This window comes from Scardinius erythrophthalmus (assembly GCF_964197995.2).
Source record: "Scardinius erythrophthalmus genome assembly, chromosome: 5".
NCBI lineage: Eukaryota > Metazoa > Chordata > Actinopteri > Cypriniformes > Leuciscidae > Scardinius > Scardinius erythrophthalmus.
Window position 1 is genome coordinate 19,236,353 of NC_138225.1, and position 19,468 is coordinate 19,255,820.

The following is a 19,468-nucleotide window of genomic DNA, read 5'->3' on the forward strand; positions in this document are numbered from 1 at the left end:
ATGCAGGTATTCCTTTTTAATGGATAATTGAATTGTTTAGTTAAGGATTATACATAGTTTACATGATCGAGTTCAATATAAATCTTTATATCTTATGGAGCTGCCTGTTTGCTAAGTTTCAAATGATTATTAAACAGCAAGCATTTAAACTCACTCCAGCGCACCAGTGTCCGAATTCACTCACTCGTTTTCATTTATTCACTCTTTCTAGTGAACTATATTAGTGGAGTAATGTAGGGAACAGTGAATGAGGGTATAGCTTAGTGAGTGATTTCGAACACATATGAATCTCTTCATTTGAATTGTTATTAGCAGGATTCATTTATTTATGAACATTTGATCCAAAAGTTAACAAATTAAGCGTAGCCTACTATCTGCAATTAAAGTGAACAAAAAATAAATTGTGCATTAAACAAGCAAGCCATGCCTAGATTTAAAGGATTAGTTCACTTCACTCCATAATTAAATTTCCTGACAATTTACTCACCCCCATGCCATCCAAGACATGTATTTCTTTCTTCAGTCAAAAAGAAATTAATTTTTTTGGACTTTCAACCCGTTGAAGTCCCCTATATGGAGAAAGATCCTGGAATGTTTTCCTCAAAAGCCTCAATTTCTTTTCGACTGAAGAAAGAAAGACATGAACATCTTGAAGGTCATGGGGGTGAGTAAATGATCAGGCAATTTGAATTCTGGAGTGAACAAATCCTTTAAGCAAACAAAACTCACAGCATCTCCTGATATGGTCTGAGAGTTGGTGACAAAAAAACTGCCATAAAAGAGCAAAGGGAGCTCTTAATTTCTTGTTTACAGCGACATCTGCTGGTAGACATTTCATTTTAACATTGTCAAGCGCGCAATTTCTTAAATCTGCTGCGTCATCATTTGCGCGCTCTCATCTACGACTGACTAAATTCCCACGGACCAAATAGAGCATACGAGTATTGCGGGTGTTACCACATCCTTATTTATTAATGTCTGAAAATGTGTTTACAGTTATAGCCAAAACATAGCCTGCATGTCAGTTTAAAGCGATGTAAGAGGGTTCCCTCTTATTTTAACACAGGGGAAAATATCGAACAAGACAATCACAGCTTTAGTCAGAGTCAAGGTTAATCGCCCTAAGGAGAGTTTTCGGTTGACCGTCATTCGTGCATGCAGGAGGGACCCGGTGACTGCGGCGGAGCTGCGGCTTCCTCAGCATCAGCATCTCCATCCACTCTCATCTTTTAGGAGACTAGAGTGCCTTGACTTGCAAGACGAGGAAACGGCCAGAAAATATCGGCTTGGAGGTAACATTGTCCTTTAGTCCATATGACATTGTCCATATGACAGTCTGCATTTGCTGTGTTTTCAGATGCCCTATCGATTATTTCAGTAAAAAAAAAAAAAAAAAAAAAAAATCTGACCTAAACTGTCCTTGAACAGATATGGGTTGGGTCGGTATGCGGTATTCGGTAATTTCATCACCTGCGATTTAACCCGACGTAATTTGTTACTTGTGTAGGCCTACTCATAATTTGAATATCGCTTTGAAAGCTGTATGTGATATATATATCCTAATATTGAAATATCAGTCTGTCATCTAAAACTGTGGGCCACATAATGACCTTTAAATCTCTCTCGGGTTCTTTATTTAATATCTCGTAAGTAGCCTAAGTATATGTCCAACATGTTTAACATTTTTTTTTTTCTACAGTTATTCGGAGACGGAATTTGAATTTGGTAGAAGAGGCAATGACGTCGTATCCATCACTAGCAGCTTGTTTTGTTTTATGTAAGTAACATGTTCTTTAAAGTTTTAATTTTATCGAGATAATTAAGACAATAAAGATAGGTGGAAGGACACTTATTCTTCCTAAGACTTCACAAGTATTCTTAAAAAAAAACCCAGAACGTTTATTTACTTTAATGTTATGAGATGGTTTGAGCTTCTCAAAAAAAAAAAAAAAAAAAAATCATTTGGCATACTGCATGGCCATTTATATTTAAATAAATTAAATTGATATAGATTATTACTTGTGATGTTAATCCTTTAAAGGCAGCATGAAAAGAAAATTCCCCCTATCTATTTTCTAAATGCATGTTATTGGTCTTATTGTGAATGATTCATCCATGTCCTTTTAATTTTTTAATAACTTAAATTATGGAAAAAAAAAAAACCTTACATTTTTTTATTTAAATTTATAATAACTTCTCTCAGGTAATGTATTCTGGACTTGTTCAATCATTTAGCCTGGTTATACTCTGCCCCTTTCTTAGAAATGCCTGCAAGCTTACATTCAGATCTGCCTCCACGTCCACATCTTACATTTTCTAAAATCCGTTTCACTTAGATATAGGCTACCTGAAAATACAAGAAAAGAAAAAAAATCTGTTTCTACTTCTGTTTCATTGCGACTAACAATTTTGAAAAACTACATTTAAAAGTATTCATACTCAATATTGCTATCATAATTTTATTTTCCCAGGCATGGACACAAATAACTCTTTTTTTTAGAAGAAAAATCAACATGCAGTAGGAAATCAACATATGGCTAACTGAGCCAAACATCCCAAGGTCAGAGAGTGCAGTACAATACTGAGCAAACGAACCAGGTCCAATTTCCCTTCCTGACATATGCTTCTCCAAAAATATTTTGCATGTAAAAGACAGTCGGTGCGGCTCACAATTCTGAATTGTGCTCATAACACTTTTTATGTCTGCACTGTATAAAAATGCATTTACAATTCTGCATACTGTATATATCAGGGTTATGTTTAGGAGGGAGGGAATCAATGAAGGTAGGCAGAGATGAGGATCCAAGAGCAAACAAACAAACAATAATGAACATAAAGCTGGAACAAAATAAAACTGGGGTCAAAGACCATGAGGAACAGCAAACATCTAACAACTGACAGAGAACAAGTGAAACACAATTAAGGGTCTATTTATACATGGGGCAAACAAGCATAACAAGTAAAAAGACACACCTGGGGAAGACTGAAGCCCCCGATTATCCTTCAAGCGAAATCGAAGAACAAACTGATGTGGCATAATTTCGAACAAAATCAGGCCAAAACTAACTTGGTTTGGATTTCGTTTTGAGAGTTCTAAAACAGCGTGTCAAAGCGGACTTCCCGAAAAGTTTGCTCTGGTAAACACTTCTGTAATCCCATTGGTCCGTTGCGATTACTAATATGTAACCAATATGTAATATGTAGGTGTGCGTGGAGGCTCTGCCTTCTTTCACGTGGAAATCTTCTCCAGTTCATTTCTCTTCACAAGTCCGTTGAGATCAGACGTGAGCTGCGAATGAAAACATGAAAACACTAGAGTGCTTCTCTACAGTAGAAAATGAAGTTGTACTTCTGATGGAACGAGACACTGACACTGTTTTTCATGTTTTAAGTAAAGCATGGTAAAGCTGCTAGATTTTAAGCAACTACTAGACTTTGCTGAATTGCAGAGCTCGTGCGAACATATCCACATTGCTATGACCAGATGCTTTTTTATGCTTTATTAAAAAAATGCTTGCTGTTCTCTTCATTTTGTTTTGTGTTAATTTTGTTATTGAGAGGAAAGCGCGCAGCACATATTTACATTCAAATAAACGGCACTCTCAGCTGTGTGGGCAGCGTCAGAAGATGTTTGATAACAGTATATCGCTGCTCACGTATTTCGAAAAAGAACTTCGCCGTGAGTATATTGGGGCCTTAATCAACAGGGAAAACTACAAAACTACAATCATGGCCACAGGAAGGAACACAAAAACACTTCAACATAAAAGTCCATACAAAACAGGCACACCGGAATCGTGACACTGTCGTTGTTCATTGTTTGAGTTGTTATCCTGGTAGTTGGTTTGCACTGTTTCTAGATAATTTTCCTTTGTTACCATGGTTTTAGATTTCCTTCACGTGACGTGTCACACCTGTTTAAATAGTTACCAAATTTTTTGTCTGGTGTTTTCCATGTAGCCCTCAGTTTGTTCAGTTTTTCCCCTTTTGTGGTCTACGCTGCCACGTGTTGTTCCTCTAATCTTCTCAGTTGTGGATTATATTCTTTCTTTTTATTTAAAAATAAAAGTGCTGGAATGGTTTTTGCCTGACCTGCTGTGACATATATGTCTGTATGCAGGGGCAGATAATTATTCTATTAAAACAACAAAATGCTCATCTTATTTTTGAAAAGGTCAACTGCTCCATGGACATTAGCAAAAGCCAAAATGACATTTTCTTATTTTAAAGTGGTTGTGCTTTTCTCCCAGTAGCATGTCTGTTATGTATGATGGGTGTGGCCACTGCAACAGACCCATACCAGAAACCTGGCTTCTTGGACTTTGACTCCTGGTTTTGGAACACCCCTCGAGGGCCACAGATGTACTCCTGCCTTACCTACATAGAGAGAAACCTCAGAGTTGACTGTGAATTCCCAGAGACCCACAAGATCCCCGGACCATTCTGCGAATTCAAACAGGATGGGCGACTCATGGGATCCACCTACCCAAACAACCCGGTCCACCTGATCCCAAATATTGAGACCCGACGCCGAGCCAATGTCTCCCTGGTGCCACCTAACATTTGTCGCCTCACCTGGATGCCTATGTCCGATGACCGTGCGTACACCTACACCTGCAGGGTTTATCAGGGCAACACCTGGAAGGAGAACAGCATGGCATTCCATCAAAGTGAGTTTAAACATGTCTCAGCAAGACCTCCTTAACATATGCTGAAATACCCCTGGGAGTTATGCAAAGCCTGTTGAAGTTTAAATTAAAGGTGTTGTCCCTGCTTGTGAGATTTTCTTCTTTCAAAATCTGGGGGCTTTCACAATCTATATGCTTTCATAATTTCTGTGTTCTTAAACCATTGCTCTGTTGCTTAATTATCTGTCTCTCTCTTTCAAACAGGAAATCTTCTGGTGTGCTCTGGATTAAGCACATTTTTCCACACTGGACCATGGATTCTTGCAGTTGTGATATCACTACCTGTTTCTGTTGGGTTTCTGTCAGCATGACCAGCCCTACATCGAGCAACCGAAACCTCAAAGCCATTCTCACATTTAACTGCCTTTCACATTTTAATTTACATTTAGTTTTTTAGTTTTTTCTTACATGGTTACGTTGATTTTTAAGTTTGATTTATTTATTTTTGCTTTACAGTCCCATTTAAAGTTTCTGTGGAGATCACCGTCACACTGAGAAAAGCATACGGACATGATCCACGTGACCCGTTCTAGTATATATGGCCAAAATTTTGTTCAAAATTAAGATGCTACACTACCGTTCAAAGGTTTAGGGTCAGTAAGATCCTGAAAGAAATTAAAATTTGTATTCAGCAACAATTGATCATTAAACGGGATTAAAAGTGACAGTAAAGACATGTATGTTATAATGGAAAAATATTTTGATTTTAAATAAATGCTGTTCTTTTGAACTTTCTATTAATCTAAGGCACCTGAAAAAAAAATGTTTTATCTCAGTTTCCATAAAAGTATGAAGCATCACAACTGTTTTCAACAATGATAATTATTAGAATGATTCCTGAAGGACTGTTGGAAATTCAGCTTTGCCATCACAAGAATAAATTACATTTTAATATATTAAACCAGAAAACAGTTGTTTTAAATTCTAATAATATTTTACAATAGTACTGTTTTACTGCATTTTTTAATAAAATAAAAGCAGAGAAAAGAGATTTATTTAAGAAACATTTTAAAAATCCTAACGACTCAAAACATTTGAACAGTAGTGTACAGATCGTTTACAGTAAGATTAGTAATATTGATTGCTGAAGCCTGAGTTTATCAGGCACCCAAAATATTTATCACCTAAAGGATTCTCTGTTATAAGGAATATATATTATTGTTTTGACACATGGCTAGGACCTTTATACAGTCTCCAAATATGTGCTTCCTTTAAGTCAAGTCATACAATAGCTCAAAAAGACATACTTTTTATTGCTGACATTTTTGTAATATTTATAGAAATAATTGAGTGAAATCATTGAAAGAGTAAACTATAATCTCATTGATCGGTTGGCTGGTTAATCGATCCTTGCAATTTTTCCAATGCAAAATGCGTTATACTACTTTTTCATTGTCTTCGCACCTCTGTTTATCACCTGTATAAGGACAGCTCAGTCTGAAGGACATCACCACTGTTGACATATTATATTGCAGCACTCACACATGATGCAACTAAATATCCTGTACAACTCAAGGACTTTTTTCATTAACGTTTCAAGGGAAAGAATGATACAGGCCTGGTACAGAACACAAGTGCATAAGAATGAGACTATCAAGATTATATGACTAAGCATATTGATGCACTCTTACAAGTATTTATGTCTTCCATTGCGCTAACATGCACAGTGCAGCTGCTGTATGCACACGTTTAATTTGCTTTCACATGTTTAGCTGCTTTTCGCACATGCTTCTTTGCACTAACCTTAAGTGCCTTAGGTTGACTTAAGGTATAATCTGAGCTTTTGCAATGTAGTGCTTTTGTCTGTTTCATTTGGGCCATAATGACTCCCAAAGGCTGCATAGCAAAATGATCAAGCAACACGCACATTTCACGCACTTATATTTGTGAGGAAAACCTTTGTCTTCCCTTCTTTCACTGTATCTCTTTCCAATGCTTTGTCTTATTTTTTGAAGGATCTATACTGAGAAATATCACAGAAAACAATAAAGGAATGCAGAGCGTAACCTGTGCAGATCTTTTTATTTATGATGCATTCAAAACACTTTTTAGAATGTAAAAGTGCTGTTTTTTTTTTTGTTTTGTTTTTTGTTATGAACGATTTCAATTATTCTGATAGCTTTTTCAGAAATGTAACAATATTTTGGAAGAAACAGAGATCCTGTAGATCAGAAACCCATTTTAGACCAGTTTTCAAACTTTTAATGCTGAGGACCCTGAAATATGGACATACCTTTAAGAGGGCTCACCTAACAAATAGTAAGCATGACATTAAAAATACAACACCTCCCCCCGGTTTCAAGGACAAGGCTTGAGCTAGTCCCAGACTAAAATGCATGTTTAAAATGTTTAAACTGAAAGCAACTTGCACTGATATATCTTTAAAATATGTTAGTGCCATAGTTTTGTCTCAAGATGAAATATTTTTTTTTCTAAGACATGTTTATAAAAGCTACTTAAATGTCCTAATTTAACTAAGGCCTAATCCTGGCTTAATTTAAGCCCTGTCTGTGAAACCAGGCCCTTGTTTCCAAAATTAAATAATTGGGGTCCTTGTTCTGAAGCAAAAACAAGTTGTTAAAATATTATCTGGTAAATATTTATTTTATGAAAATAATAAATTACATATATAGCACTTTTCATAATAAATATAATGACGAATCAGCTTTGCAGAAAATAGTGCAGTGCCATAACCACCAGTGACACTAAGGAGGTCACTCACATCACATAATTTTCTGAGTGGTTGATAAAAAAAATAAAAAAGCATTCCATAAAATGAAGCGTATATTTTTCTCTGACGTTTTGTCTGTATAACTGGTGCGAAACGAAACATCGTTGCTTCTTTTTGGGCTTTATAGGTCGCATTTGAATTTTTACTGTCAACATGAACAGGCATGTGATGTGAGGCAGAAACTCAGACTACCACACTGGCAGAACCTGTAGAAACTTCTAGGCACCTTTCCAAAATAGGGCAGTTCTCTGAACTTACAAAATGGAGCCCGTAAGCTCTTGCCAGAACTATAAAACCTCTTTAATTAACACAATCTCGAGAGAAAAGCTAGACCAATGCTATTTTTGGGCACAATACAATACCCGAAGCACCTTTAAAGGGTGTGGCGACCTCAAATGGTGGCGCAAGTAGGCTTTTTCATTTTTTACAATGCTGCCAACTTTAGTTACATGGCTTTGTCCAGGTTACATACACAAACTTTATCTTGTTAATTTCCTAAACAACAAATTGTACACACAAGTTTCAGCTGGTCATAATGGGGAGGTCGTGGGTTTATTATAATGACACTGTGATATAGGCTATATATGGGCGTGCATCCGCCCATACTCAATTTTACCATCTCACTCTGTCTTCATCAAGTGATCACTGAGGGAGTTGCCTTGCCTCGATAACGGACCAACAGCTCCAGCATCCGAAAGCAGAAAAGATAAGGTAAGATCCGCTACAAACTCATTTGCACCCCGCTAGGTAAATATTTAAGACGCCACTAGAAACGTAGCCTAACTTCCGCGTGTAGCGGTCTGGTCCCCATTATTCCCCAGACAAAAAATGGGACTGGATGGGCTACCTTGGCTTCTGTGTATGAGGCGTTAAAGTGCAATTAAGTTGGGGGAAAAAACCCGTTATCGCATTAAATGGCGGCGAAAAGCCACGTTAAAAATATTTTTTTATTATTAAACTAAATTTTATTTCAGAAGTACGAACTGAATTCTTGCTGAATAATGTCTGATGCGACATTCATTTCAAAAGATTCTTCACGAGTTCAGTCTTGCACTAGACTAGATAGAGATAAGGCACCGTGTAGGCTGTAGAGAGTTCTTAACATATCTGTCTCAAAGTGGTTTCTTCAGACCGATCACTGTCCAAGTTTGGCTCATAGGTGCTACTATTTGTGTGCTTTTGTTACAACTATTTTTTTTTTATGCCTGCTTTGTTTGTTTGTATGTGCTCCGAAATGTCATGACCCCACCCATATTGATACATTTTCTGCAGTGGCTGTGAAAGCTTTTTTATTGTCTGTACTAATTGCCAGGAATTTATAGATTACCCTCATTCCCACACCAAGCCTCATGCACATAAAAATTTAATAGCATTAGGTGAACACTTGAAGTCCTAAAAAGTAATTAATGCTCATGTTTTAAGCATGCTACAAATGGTATACTACTGCGGTATTCAGTATTATTTTGTGCTGTAAGTGACTTGTCATGTGTTTGTTCTCCAGGTTCTTTTGTGTGTGCGTAATATGCAGATGTGTTCTGTGGTCAGGATGATGTGCTGTACTGCATTTGCCACTTTTTTCCTGTTGGGTAAATTGACACTTTCATCTCAAGCTTATAGAAAAGAAAAAAGAACATGTATTGTTCCTATTCCTTTTTTCTATTTTATAATTTCCTCAAAAGTTCCCCCAAAGCCATATTTGCATGTTAAGTTATTACAAAATGTCATCTGATCCTATTAAATGCACAGGACTGTCTTGTAGCAGTTTCGGCTCAAACTTCAGCTAAGTTGGTGTTATAATTTTTCTAGGTGTTGCTTCTGGCCAGACTTCTCTTCAGATTTCATCCTGCTTGACTAAGGAGCAAAACCTGCGGATGTCCTGCAAGTTTACTCCAGCTGCAGACCCCAAGCTCCCGAAGACTTGCTACTACATGACTGAGAGCAAGTTGATTGGCAATAGCAACAGCAGCATCGCACCAGACAGCACCTTCAAGAACCGTGCCAATGTCTCCATTTCCGATACCACATGTGAGCTGTATTTGAAAGGTTTCTCAGATGACAAACCCCAAAACTACACTTGTTTCATCAAACAGACTGTCTCACCAGTGTCAGCCAGTGCAATTCTGGACAAGAGTAAGATGTCTTTTCAGATTTATTTATTTATTTTATTTTTTAAATCTGCGTTGGTAAATGATTATCAAATTGATTGGAATTGACAAAGCATATTTTAGTCTTTTCTGTGTACTTTTATTTCTATGGAAATATTCCACTGATTCAATGACTGACTGATGTTGATCATGCTGCTATGTGTTTTGTTGTTTTCAGGTAAGCTTCAGACCTGTTCTGCCTGGTGTGTTGTGCAGCACAGTGGAGCAGCACTCCTGCTAGCTTTCCTCACTTTCCCACTCTTGTCAGAGCTTCTTTGAGTGTAGAATGGATCTCACTGTATGACTCCAAATTAAAAACCAAATTATAAATCATCTAGCTTGTACTACACCATGTAACAAAAATGCCATGTCAGTGTAATCTGTGCGTTTCCTCAGAGATCAGGGTATACAGATATTGAGAGCAATTTATCAATCACGGCATATGTATGCATATATGCATGTTCGGTTGATGCTGATGTCAAAAACTCTGCTATGTGATGCATGTCCTTTAAATCCCATGTAAAATCGTGTTCTTTTTAATCATGCTTTATAAAGTTGTCAAGTGAACCCATTGTTTGGCGTGAATATAATAAATTCTAAAATAAAATTTGTACTCTGATTGGGAACATGTTTGGTGTGGTGAAAGTTGTGATGTTTTAGCACGGGTTTTTTTTTTTTTTTTTTTTTTTTTTTTTTTTTTTTGAATGGCCTTACAAACATGCCCTAATAAAATTAGTTCTGCACGCAAGAAGTAAAATGACGCTGTTGTGTAATGGCGCCCTCTAGTGACCAAGAGTTAAACAAATAAAAAAAACACTGCTGCACATGCGCAGAGAGGGTATGTCTCTTGAACGTTTGCTTCTCAGGATAAACGGGTAACTATTAAATGTTACTAAGGAATATATATTTGTGACACGATAATATGGCTTATTATTAGTCATGCATTCTGAATCATTCTGAAACTTTTTTTTTGCGGGATGTTTTTCACGCTTCTTTGTTTGCTTAGCTCAAATGCTAAATGCTGCTTTTTGTCAGTTTTTGTTTTGTTTTTGTTGGCCAGATTAGTCATTATTTTAATGGTGTTATCTAAACATTCATGAGTGACAAAAAAGAGCTGGTGGACAACGTGTCGGTTATCCGTTACCAAAGTGAGCTTTTTATGGCTTTCCGGGCGGTTTTTCAACAGATTGGTGTGGTGGTGGGACTTTTAACGCAGCGGCGTAAAAAAATCATAACATGTCGGCGCCACACCTGCTTTTTGAACATTTCTAAGGGTAGAATCTACTTAAAGAGTGCATTAGTGCAAAGTCGATGTATTAATTGTGCTCTTTTTCTGTTCCTGTTGTTGTCTGTTGTGTTTTTGCATTGGATGTTTACGTTTGAGGACCACAAAGCTGAAGCCCAGATCACGATTCACTCCCAAATATGAGGCGAGTTTCATCTTCAGTGTCTTTGAGTCACATTTTATGCTCATTCAATTTCTGAAATCGACACTCCTGTAAAGCACAGTACAATATTTTTTTACGCTGACATTGCATGCCCTGAAAAACCTGGACAGACCATTAGTGTATTATTACATGATTATTGTATTTATATTTTGAACACACCTTTTTTTCAGTGTTGTATCATAAGCATTTCTTAATAATTATTTCTAAAATATATATTTTGTTTCCTTTTTTTAGAGAACAGAAAAGTCATGATCCTGAAGATTCTCCCATGCTGCAGGACGGTGAGATGTTTGAATTGAACTGTCCCACAAGTTAGGTCATAGTGTGTCTACGTAAATGCTTGGTAACAGCCAGTCTTTAGTTTCAGTTTAGTTGTGACAGCTTACAGCCTTTATAGCACCATACAGTGCTAAATAAAGTGCCCACAGTACATGTATCTGCAATTCAAGAAGCAAACTTAAAGGGGGGGTGAAATGCTCATTTTCACTCTATCTCCTGTTAATCTTGAGTACCTATAGAGTAATATTGCATCCTTCATATCTCCAAAAATTCTTTTGTTTTATTATATTTTTAATTGAAAAATAGGCTGTACCGAGTCTTTCCGGAAAAAAACGAGCGGCTGGGGGCGGGCCGTGTGGGCGGTGTGCTATAGCTGTGCTAACCGATCTAACAACAACACAGAGAGACATTTGAAGTAGTTTACTCACCGCATGCGACAGCGAACCTTTATCATTGTGACTGCTTGATCCTTAAGCATTAGACGATCTGCAAATCCGTCGATCTGGGCTTTAAAACAATCATCGTCGAAATGCAGGGAACAACAGTCTTACACAACCTCGTTTATGCTCAGGAAAAACAAACTCCATCCACGGGTTCCTTAACGCTGGGTTCTTTGGGAATCTGTGCAGGGTTGTCTTGCCCTGGCAACCCAAAAACACACTTCTTTGGTGACATTGACTTCCCAAAAGCCGGGCAGGGCGCTTTGATGGCGAACTGCTTTCACTCTCTTGCTCTAGTCTACGAGTGCGCGCGTGCCCGCGATCTTACCGGAGAAGTGCCCTTAGGACCCATATAAGGAAATTCCGTTACATCTGACGTCACACATACCCATACTCGAAAAAAACTTTCCGAAACTTGTGACAAACCGGAAGGACAATTTTTGGCACAGAAATACTCCTTCAAACGCACAACTTAATTTTTGAAACTTTGTCCATGTTTAGCATGGGAATCCAACTCTTTAACAGTGTAAAAAACTCAGTATGCATGAAATAGCATTTCACCCCCCCTTTAACATTTTCTCTAACAAGACTGAAAACCCCCGGTATCTGACCTCTCAACTGCAAAAACAACAACAAAAACTTCCATGTTGAAATTGACACACTAAATTTATTTCCAGTTGTTTTAGGAGTTGTTGGACCAAACAGAGAGGGTCACCAAACAATAACCTCTATGTGCTGTTTTACCAGGTGTTGATGAAACGGCGGATGACCCACTGACTATCACAACCATCCAGCCAGCGACCGCATTTTCCACAGATCAGCAAATTAAGTATCATCTTTTCAAAACGGAAGGAACAGGGGGTCAGGTAAGTGGCATATGTATGCTTAGTAAATATAGAAACTGAGATGTGATGATTAACCCCTTGACCTCCGTGATTCAGGTAACCTACCGGGTAATCCACTTGGCTGATGGACAGGTAGAAGGACAGGCGGATGGAGCTGCTGCAGTCAGTGTGGTGACTGGGTTTCCAACCACAACACAGGCAGCAATACCACCTGTAACCCAGGTATTACTTTTTTTTAACGGGTATATAAATTTGAGTTTGTTGCTGAAAACATATATGTAAGAGAGGTAGTTGTGCTAAGCCGTTTTTCCACCATCGGGCCAAACCATTCTCTTTGCTTAACCATTCCATTCTGTGCTGATTCTTTCCAGCCGCTGTGGATATGGTTTCATTTTCCACTGTGGGGCTGATAATGGAGCTCTTTGGAATGTAATAGAAATGTGTAAGTCATTGCCTTGGTAACGCAAGAGTTTACAGACGATATGTGACCCTGGACCACAAAACCAGTCACATGGTTCAATTGAGATTTATACATCATCCGAAAGCTGAATAAATAAGCTTTCCATTGGTGTGTGGTCTGTTAGGATAGGACAATATTTGGCCGAGATACAACTATGTGAAAATCTGGAATCTGAGGGTGCAAAAAAAAAAAGTGAAAATTGAAAAAAATCGCCTTTAAAGTTGTCCATTTATGTTCGCGATTCTGCTGCATCCACTCACAAAAATAAATGTTTTATATATTTATGGTAGGAAATTTACAAAATATCTTCATGGAACATGATCTTTACTTAATATCCTAATGATTTTTGGCTTAAAAGAAAAATCGAGAGTTTTGACCCATACAATGTATTTTTTGGCTATTGCCACAAATATACCCGTGCGACTTGGACTTGGTTTTGTGATCCAGGGTCACATATGAGATGTAAATGGCAACCGCATTATGGAGGATGTTCAGATATTTCTTTTAATTTTATTATTCATTTGTTTATGCCGCTCGAATAGCGTGGTAATAGCCAGCTACAGAGAAACTGATAGCCAGGCAACAGACAAGATCCTGAGTTGCAACGTCACTTACACGCATTCTACCAGCCCGGTTCAGCGCTGTTCCTTAAAGGGATACTTCACCTCTGGGAAGATGAATGTGTATTTAAAATAGGTCATTTAAGTAGAAGAAATGTGAAGAAATTTTTGACTTTCTAGACTGAGAAAAGCCAGAAAATGTATTTTTGGCTTATGTGGATGAAAGACAACAACTCCCAGAATGCACTTGCTTTGCTGCCTTAGGAGGCCACGCCTACCAGTAGGAGTGCGTCAGTGCGGCGAGTGCGCAGTTGAAAACAACAAGGCTAGCTAGCCTACGTGAGGAGTTTGCCAGGGATTTAGGCAGGATGAGGCTGACGGCCGCGGGAGAACGGCGCGAGGCCGGTGGCGTCATCACTGAGACGCGCCGGGTCTCGCATCTCTCACGGAGGAGCGGGAATTTTCTTAGCAATGGTAAAACGCACATCAACCGATCACTTGTTTAGCGTTCATGTAAACACTACATTCAGATTCACCAATCGGAATGAATTCAGTTAGATTGTAACAAAAGGTGTGCATGTAAACAATGAATGGCGACCGCAGAAAGCAAATCCCGAATCCCGGACATTTTGAACGGTCTCGCCCGCCAGACAAGTCCGGGAAAAGGAGGATGGTAAAAGGAGGACGGATACTTACTCAGCTTTCTCCTAATATTCAGCCTTTTCCATAGAACAAGAGCCTGCTAGCTTAGCTTCCAAAGAAAGACGGCTGACACTGTGTACATTCTGTGAGTGAGATCCCACCCTCTATGGGCGGGCTGAAAACATGCAGAACAGCGCCATCTACTGGCTGTAGTCTTTAGCCTCTGGCCAGAAAATCCTCCGATGACGCAAAATGACGATTTTTGCGTCATCGGAGGATTTTTTCCAGACAAAAAATACATAAATCTCTCGTCTCAGGGGGATATGAGGGTGGAAAGCATAGTAATTCGAAAATACTACAGGTTTTCTACTAATACAAAGCTTAATGCTAAATCCTGAAGTATCCCTTTAACGTTCTTAGAACCGTTCGGCCCAATGGTGGAAAAGTGGAAGATGCAAAAGTGGCTTTAGTAAGTGCTTGTGTGCATGTGGTTATAGGCTGTAATCTCTCAGTCTGAGAGTCTAGAGGGAGAGACATCTGAAACTCAATACTACTATCCTGCCACCATCTCTGACACATCTGCTGGTACCATGGTAACCAATCTCCACACAGCTGATTCGGTACTATCTCAGCCCACCCCTACAGGTAATGCCAAACTCCATTTATACTACCGTTCAAAACTTTGATGACTCTTTTGTTGTTGTTGTTGTTGAAAGAAATGCATGCTTTTATTCAGCAAGGATGCATTAAATGAATCAGTGACAGTAAAGACATTTATACTGTTACAAAATATTTCTTTCAAATACAATTTTTTTCTTTTGAACTTTCTATTCAAAGAATCCTGAAAAAAAGTATGAGCTGCAGCATAGTACCAAAGTATTATGCAGCATATGTTTTGTTTTAACATTGATAAAAAATAAGAATTGTTTCTTGATCAGCAAATCAGCATAATAGTGATGATGCTGAAAATTCAGCTTTGCCAAATCAGAAATAAATAAAAAAATTTAAATAGTTCAAAATATTTAAAATTGTAATAACATTTCACAATATTACTCTTTTAACTGTATGTCTTTGATGAAGACTTCTTTCAAAAACATAAAAAAATCTTACCAACACAAAACTTTTCAATGGTAGTGTATATAATGTTATCTTGTTGCAGAAAAGTATATGGATTTTCTACATTATATACAGCTAAAAGTTGAAAGTTACCAACTTTTAATTATATTGTATGTCTAATGATGCAAAAAATCATCAATATACTGTATATAGATTCAATTACCTTTCTTCCTTTTCTTGCAGGTCAACTCTATGTAATGATGTCACCTCAGGATGTTCTAGCTACAACACAGCAGAGGTTGTCATCTCATATCACATAGCCTACATAAAACCACATGTCCAATCACTGTAATCTTTTTCTTTTCAACTTCTTCAACCAATCCTATATCCTCCTTTACAGTAAGTCGGGAACACAGCGCGTTTCCAGGGATGACAAACGGAGGGCTCAACACAATGAAGGTTATTCTGTTTCATTTGAAATCAGCAGCTCCACCTCATAATCCATTCCCTGAATGATCCATCTCAATGTAAGCTTTCGTTTTCTGCCCTCAGTGGAACGCAGACGGAGGGACAAGATCAACAATTGGATTGTCCAGCTTTCCAAAACCATCCCCGACTGCAATTTGGATGCAACCAAGAACAGCCAAGTAAGCTTTGTTAGCACAAGCACCAGCGGTATCTCGTTTGAATGTTTTATTCAAAGTTGTAATGTATTGTTTTGTTTTTTTAAATGTTGTTATACCACGGTGTGTCTACTCAATTCTGATTGGCTCTGGAATGTGTGCATAAATACTGTTTAATTCAAATAAATGCTATAATTCATTAATTCAAATAAATGTAATCTTACCGCACTACTATATCTCTGTGTAGTGTGTAGTACGCACTGTGTAGTATAAATACATTCCTGGACACACATTAGTATTGTTGGTATTGCCCTTTTGACTTGTATGTTCTTCTAACAATTACATACACTTACTGTAAATGTAATTTACTTGATTGTTATGAAACGGATAAAATGTAACTAATACTTACAACTTTTTTGACAACTATAGCACTCACATTGAAACGAGCCACCCACCTCACAGTTCTGTCTTTTTGTATTTTTAAACTTTTTGAATTCAACAGTTCCTTCCTTGATTGAGAGTCCTGGTTATTCAGATTTTCTTTTGCTCTTCCATGTAGAGTAAAGGTGGGATCTTGTCGAAGGCATGTGACTACATCCAGGAGCTGCGTCAGAGCAACGCACGACTGGAGGAGGAGCTTAATACTGTGGATAGACTGAGGTTGGACAATCAGCTTCTCAAACAAGAGGTATTTCATGTGCCAGCAAAAGCTTCACACTCCAAATTAAAGAGCATTCTGAACATTTGAGCTCATTTCATAGTACTGATTTTGCAAGTATATTTTTATTATCAAGTGTTTTGTAAATTAATGAACAATATAGGATGATTACCAGCTACCAACACTTCCTCTATAACCACAAGAACAACAACAACAACTGCTGCTACTAAGTAATTCTAATGTCAAACATTTAACAGTACTGCACTTTTATGTTGTGGTATGGATCTTTGAAGAGAATGGAAAATAGAGTTTTCTTACCTCTTGCAGTCATTCTCTCTCTAATCCCTCGCTTCCACCCACACAGATGGAAGAGTGGAAATCAAAGAATCAGATGATCAGAAACCAGTTGAGACAGCACGGCATAGTGGCGGCATCAATGGACTCTCAGTGAAGGACTGCAGAACCAATATACAGGATTCACAGGCTGTGGTCTTTTCATTAATTCCGTTTATACAGGTTTGAAATCATGTGTAAGAAATCATTCTCACGGTGGACACAAACTTTCTCTTTCCCTCTTCTATTGTTTTACTTTACACACACAGCCATTGATTGTTTCAGATTCTTTTCAGGGTGATCTGGTATTATAACTGCACTGAAATTGTGTATAATTGTCAGATCTGTATATTTGTAGATCTGTGTTTAAAGATGGACTTTACTTTTTTAGAACTACTGTGGAGGTGTTTCAGGTATGTTTTTGTTTTTGGAATTTTAGTTTGTTGACCTTCATTGGGTTCTTTAAGAAAAATAAATAAAAACTTATGCCCATTCAGTCAGAAGTTGTTGATAAAACCATTTCCTCTGCACTGGACAATCAACTGGGACCAGTTTTGGTCATTTATATTGCAATTATAAAAAAAGTACACATCACCAGTAAATTTCCACAATGTTTTTACATAACATTGTCTTTGTTGAACCTCATATAAAGGTTCATAGCACAATTTTTATGACATTTTAAATGGAAACCCTGGGTAAGTTTGTTGATTTAATTACCTGTCTTGGTGAACTTGTGCACATATTTGTTGGAACTGAAACATGATTTTAAATTATAAATATCCAAAATAAACAATTACAAATTATTAACAAAGCAGCCAATGTTGTTCTAATTTGAACCTTAGATTTTGTCTGTTAATACAGCAGATTCAGATATTCTATTATCAAGAGCCATAGTATACATCGGGAGAGTGTGGAAGGGTTGGCTGGAGCAAACCATGCATAGAGCTTCTGTATAAGAAACTATACCAGACACGAGTAAGAGTTTTTGTATATTTTTGTGTGTATGTATAATACACCAAAATATAGTTAATATAGATATAACTGTTTAATACAGTTGTGGCCTAATGGTTAGAGGGTAACAGTTGGACTTCGGATTCGATGTAGGTGGAAGAGTGACTCTTCCATGCTCAATACCCATGACTGAGGTGCCCCTGTGCAAGGCACCGATCGCTCCCCAGACACTGCTCCGGTTGTGTGTGTATCCACTGTTTGCAGTGTGTGTGTCTTCACTTCTCACTGCTCTTAATGTGTGTGCACTGACTTGGATGGGTTAAAATATGATGAGGACAAATTTAGAGTAGGGGTTACCATACTTGGCCTTCACGTCACATCATGTCACTTGTAATTATATAACTCAAACATCACAGCAGAAGTCTTTAAAGTCCCCCTGTAGTCAATAATTGTATCCCTTAAAACTCATATTTGATCACAAAAATGACATTTTTTCTGTGAAAAAAAAAAAAAAATCTCCATGCTTTAAAATAGCCTGAAGGTAACTCTACACCCTTGCCTCATTTAGTAAATGCTGTTCTATGAATATGCAAATTAGCCCGCCCCCACTCATTCACACCAGCTCAGAGACTTGGTTTGATTGGTTACAAGGTAGTTTGTGATGTCAGAAACACCAGCGATTTCAAACTGTGTTTTTGAGACTGTCTTTTTTTTCACTGCAGTTTTAAGGAGAAAATACTCAGCAATGGTGTTGACTTATGAATTTGCACATGGTTTGTCTTAAACCATATTAAAAACAGCACATAGACAACATATAAACAACATTAAAAACTTGATTTTCACCATGGGGGACTTTGCAAATTCTGAATTGCATTTAATTTATTTCAATAAAGATTAAAGATTACAGAAATATTTCAGGTTAAATACCAAGGGTTATATAATGAATTAAAATATTAGTCAGAATTTGTTAATTGAACATCCAATACTTTGGAATTTATTAATTGAATTCATAATGCAAATTAACCCTCTGGGGTCCTTCGGGTCAAAAATGACCCGAAGCGTTTAAATAAAAAAATATTAAAAATCGTAGCTTCATCAGAATGGTCCGAAACTTGGTGACTTTGTTGGTACTTGGTATATGAACACCCAAAAAAATTGGGGACAGGATTTGAATAGTCTAAGTGGCTGTAAAAAAAATAGTCACACTCAGGACCTTCGGGTCAAAAATGACCCCCATAGGAAATGAATGGGAAATTGGCAAAAATGTGACAATACAGAGTTTTTTTGTGCGTACAATCTACAAATCAGCCACAATCCAGAAAAAAAGTACACAACAGTGAAGGGGTGAATCTATAAAACATCAAGAGTGCAAAACAGACACATCCACACACACACACACACACACACACACAAACACACTTTTATACACATACACACTAATAAATTCAGATTACAAACATCTGTTTTGAATTTTTAAAAATCACAGCTTCATCAGAATGGTCCGAAACTTGGTGACTTTGTTGGTACTTGGTATATGAACACACAAAAAAAATTGGGGACAGGATTTGAATAGTCTAAGTGGCTGTAAAAAAAATAGTCACACTCAGGAC

At 37.5% G+C, this 19,468-nt stretch overlaps 3 protein-coding genes across 5 annotated transcripts; all 3 read left to right on the top strand.

The window, feature by feature from the left end:
* The first annotated feature begins 825 nt into the window (after positions 1-825).
* Positions 826-6,691, top strand: LOC308690928 (uncharacterized protein). The gene is made up of 4 exons (XM_081365717.1): positions 826-1,292; positions 1,700-1,777; positions 4,251-4,670; positions 4,893-6,691. Exons 2-4 carry the CDS (start codon positions 1,738-1,740, stop codon positions 4,997-4,999), a joined length of 567 nt encoding a protein of 188 aa, XP_081221843.1. The 5' UTR covers positions 826-1,292; positions 1,700-1,737; the 3' UTR covers positions 5,000-6,691.
* Positions 6,692-7,563: 872 nt separating this feature from the next.
* thy1 (Thy-1 cell surface antigen) lies at positions 7,564-10,189 on the top strand. Its single transcript, XM_081365720.1, has 5 exons — positions 7,564-7,826; positions 8,059-8,130; positions 8,921-9,005; positions 9,226-9,549; positions 9,742-10,189. Exons 3-5 carry the CDS (start codon positions 8,942-8,944, stop codon positions 9,840-9,842), a joined length of 489 nt encoding a protein of 162 aa, XP_081221846.1. The 5' UTR covers positions 7,564-7,826; positions 8,059-8,130; positions 8,921-8,941; the 3' UTR covers positions 9,843-10,189.
* A 132-nt stretch (positions 10,190-10,321) lies between these two features.
* On the top strand, positions 10,322-17,721 carry usf1l (upstream transcription factor 1, like). 3 transcript variants are annotated; one of them, XM_081365736.1, is made up of 11 exons: positions 10,322-10,438; positions 10,948-10,993; positions 11,246-11,292; positions 12,478-12,596; positions 12,672-12,797; positions 14,735-14,882; positions 15,537-15,591; positions 15,694-15,752; positions 15,846-15,940; positions 16,476-16,604; positions 16,939-17,721. In XM_081365736.1, the coding sequence occupies exons 2-11, from the start codon at positions 10,989-10,991 to the stop codon at positions 17,023-17,025; spliced, it is 870 nt and encodes a 289-aa protein (XP_081221862.1). In that variant the 5' UTR covers positions 10,322-10,438; positions 10,948-10,988; the 3' UTR covers positions 17,026-17,721. The 3 variants fall into 3 exon arrangements, with proteins under 3 accessions (XP_081221862.1, XP_081221864.1, XP_081221863.1); XM_081365738.1 differs by having other exon boundaries at positions 10,379-10,438; positions 10,958-10,993; XM_081365737.1 differs by having other exon boundaries at positions 10,379-10,401.
* The last annotated feature ends 1,747 nt before the right edge of the window (positions 17,722-19,468 follow it).

Bases quoted from the DNA above. Each gene is read 5' to 3' on its own strand.
- thy1 (XM_081365720.1), top strand. From the start codon at position 8,942: ATGCAGATGTGTTCTGTGGTCAGGATGATGTGCTGTACTGCATTTGCC. The intron at 9,006-9,225 runs GTAAATTGACAC...TAATTTTTCTAG, and splicing joins TGCCACTTTTTTCCTGTTGG to GTGTTGCTTCTGGCCAGACT. The intron at 9,550-9,741 runs GTAAGATGTCTT...TGTTGTTTTCAG, and splicing joins CAGTGCAATTCTGGACAAGA to GTAAGCTTCAGACCTGTTCT.
- LOC308690928 (XM_081365717.1), top strand. From the start codon at position 1,738: ATGACGTCGTATCCATCACTAGCAGCTTGTTTTGTTTTAT. The intron at 1,778-4,250 runs GTAAGTAACATG...CTTTTCTCCCAG, and splicing joins AGCAGCTTGTTTTGTTTTAT to TAGCATGTCTGTTATGTATG. The intron at 4,671-4,892 runs GTGAGTTTAAAC...TCTTTCAAACAG, and splicing joins CAGCATGGCATTCCATCAAA to GAAATCTTCTGGTGTGCTCT.
- usf1l (XM_081365736.1), top strand. The intron at 15,753-15,845 runs GTTATTCTGTTT...TTCTGCCCTCAG, and splicing joins GAGGGCTCAACACAATGAAG to TGGAACGCAGACGGAGGGAC. The intron at 15,941-16,475 runs GTAAGCTTTGTT...TCTTCCATGTAG, and splicing joins ATGCAACCAAGAACAGCCAA to AGTAAAGGTGGGATCTTGTC.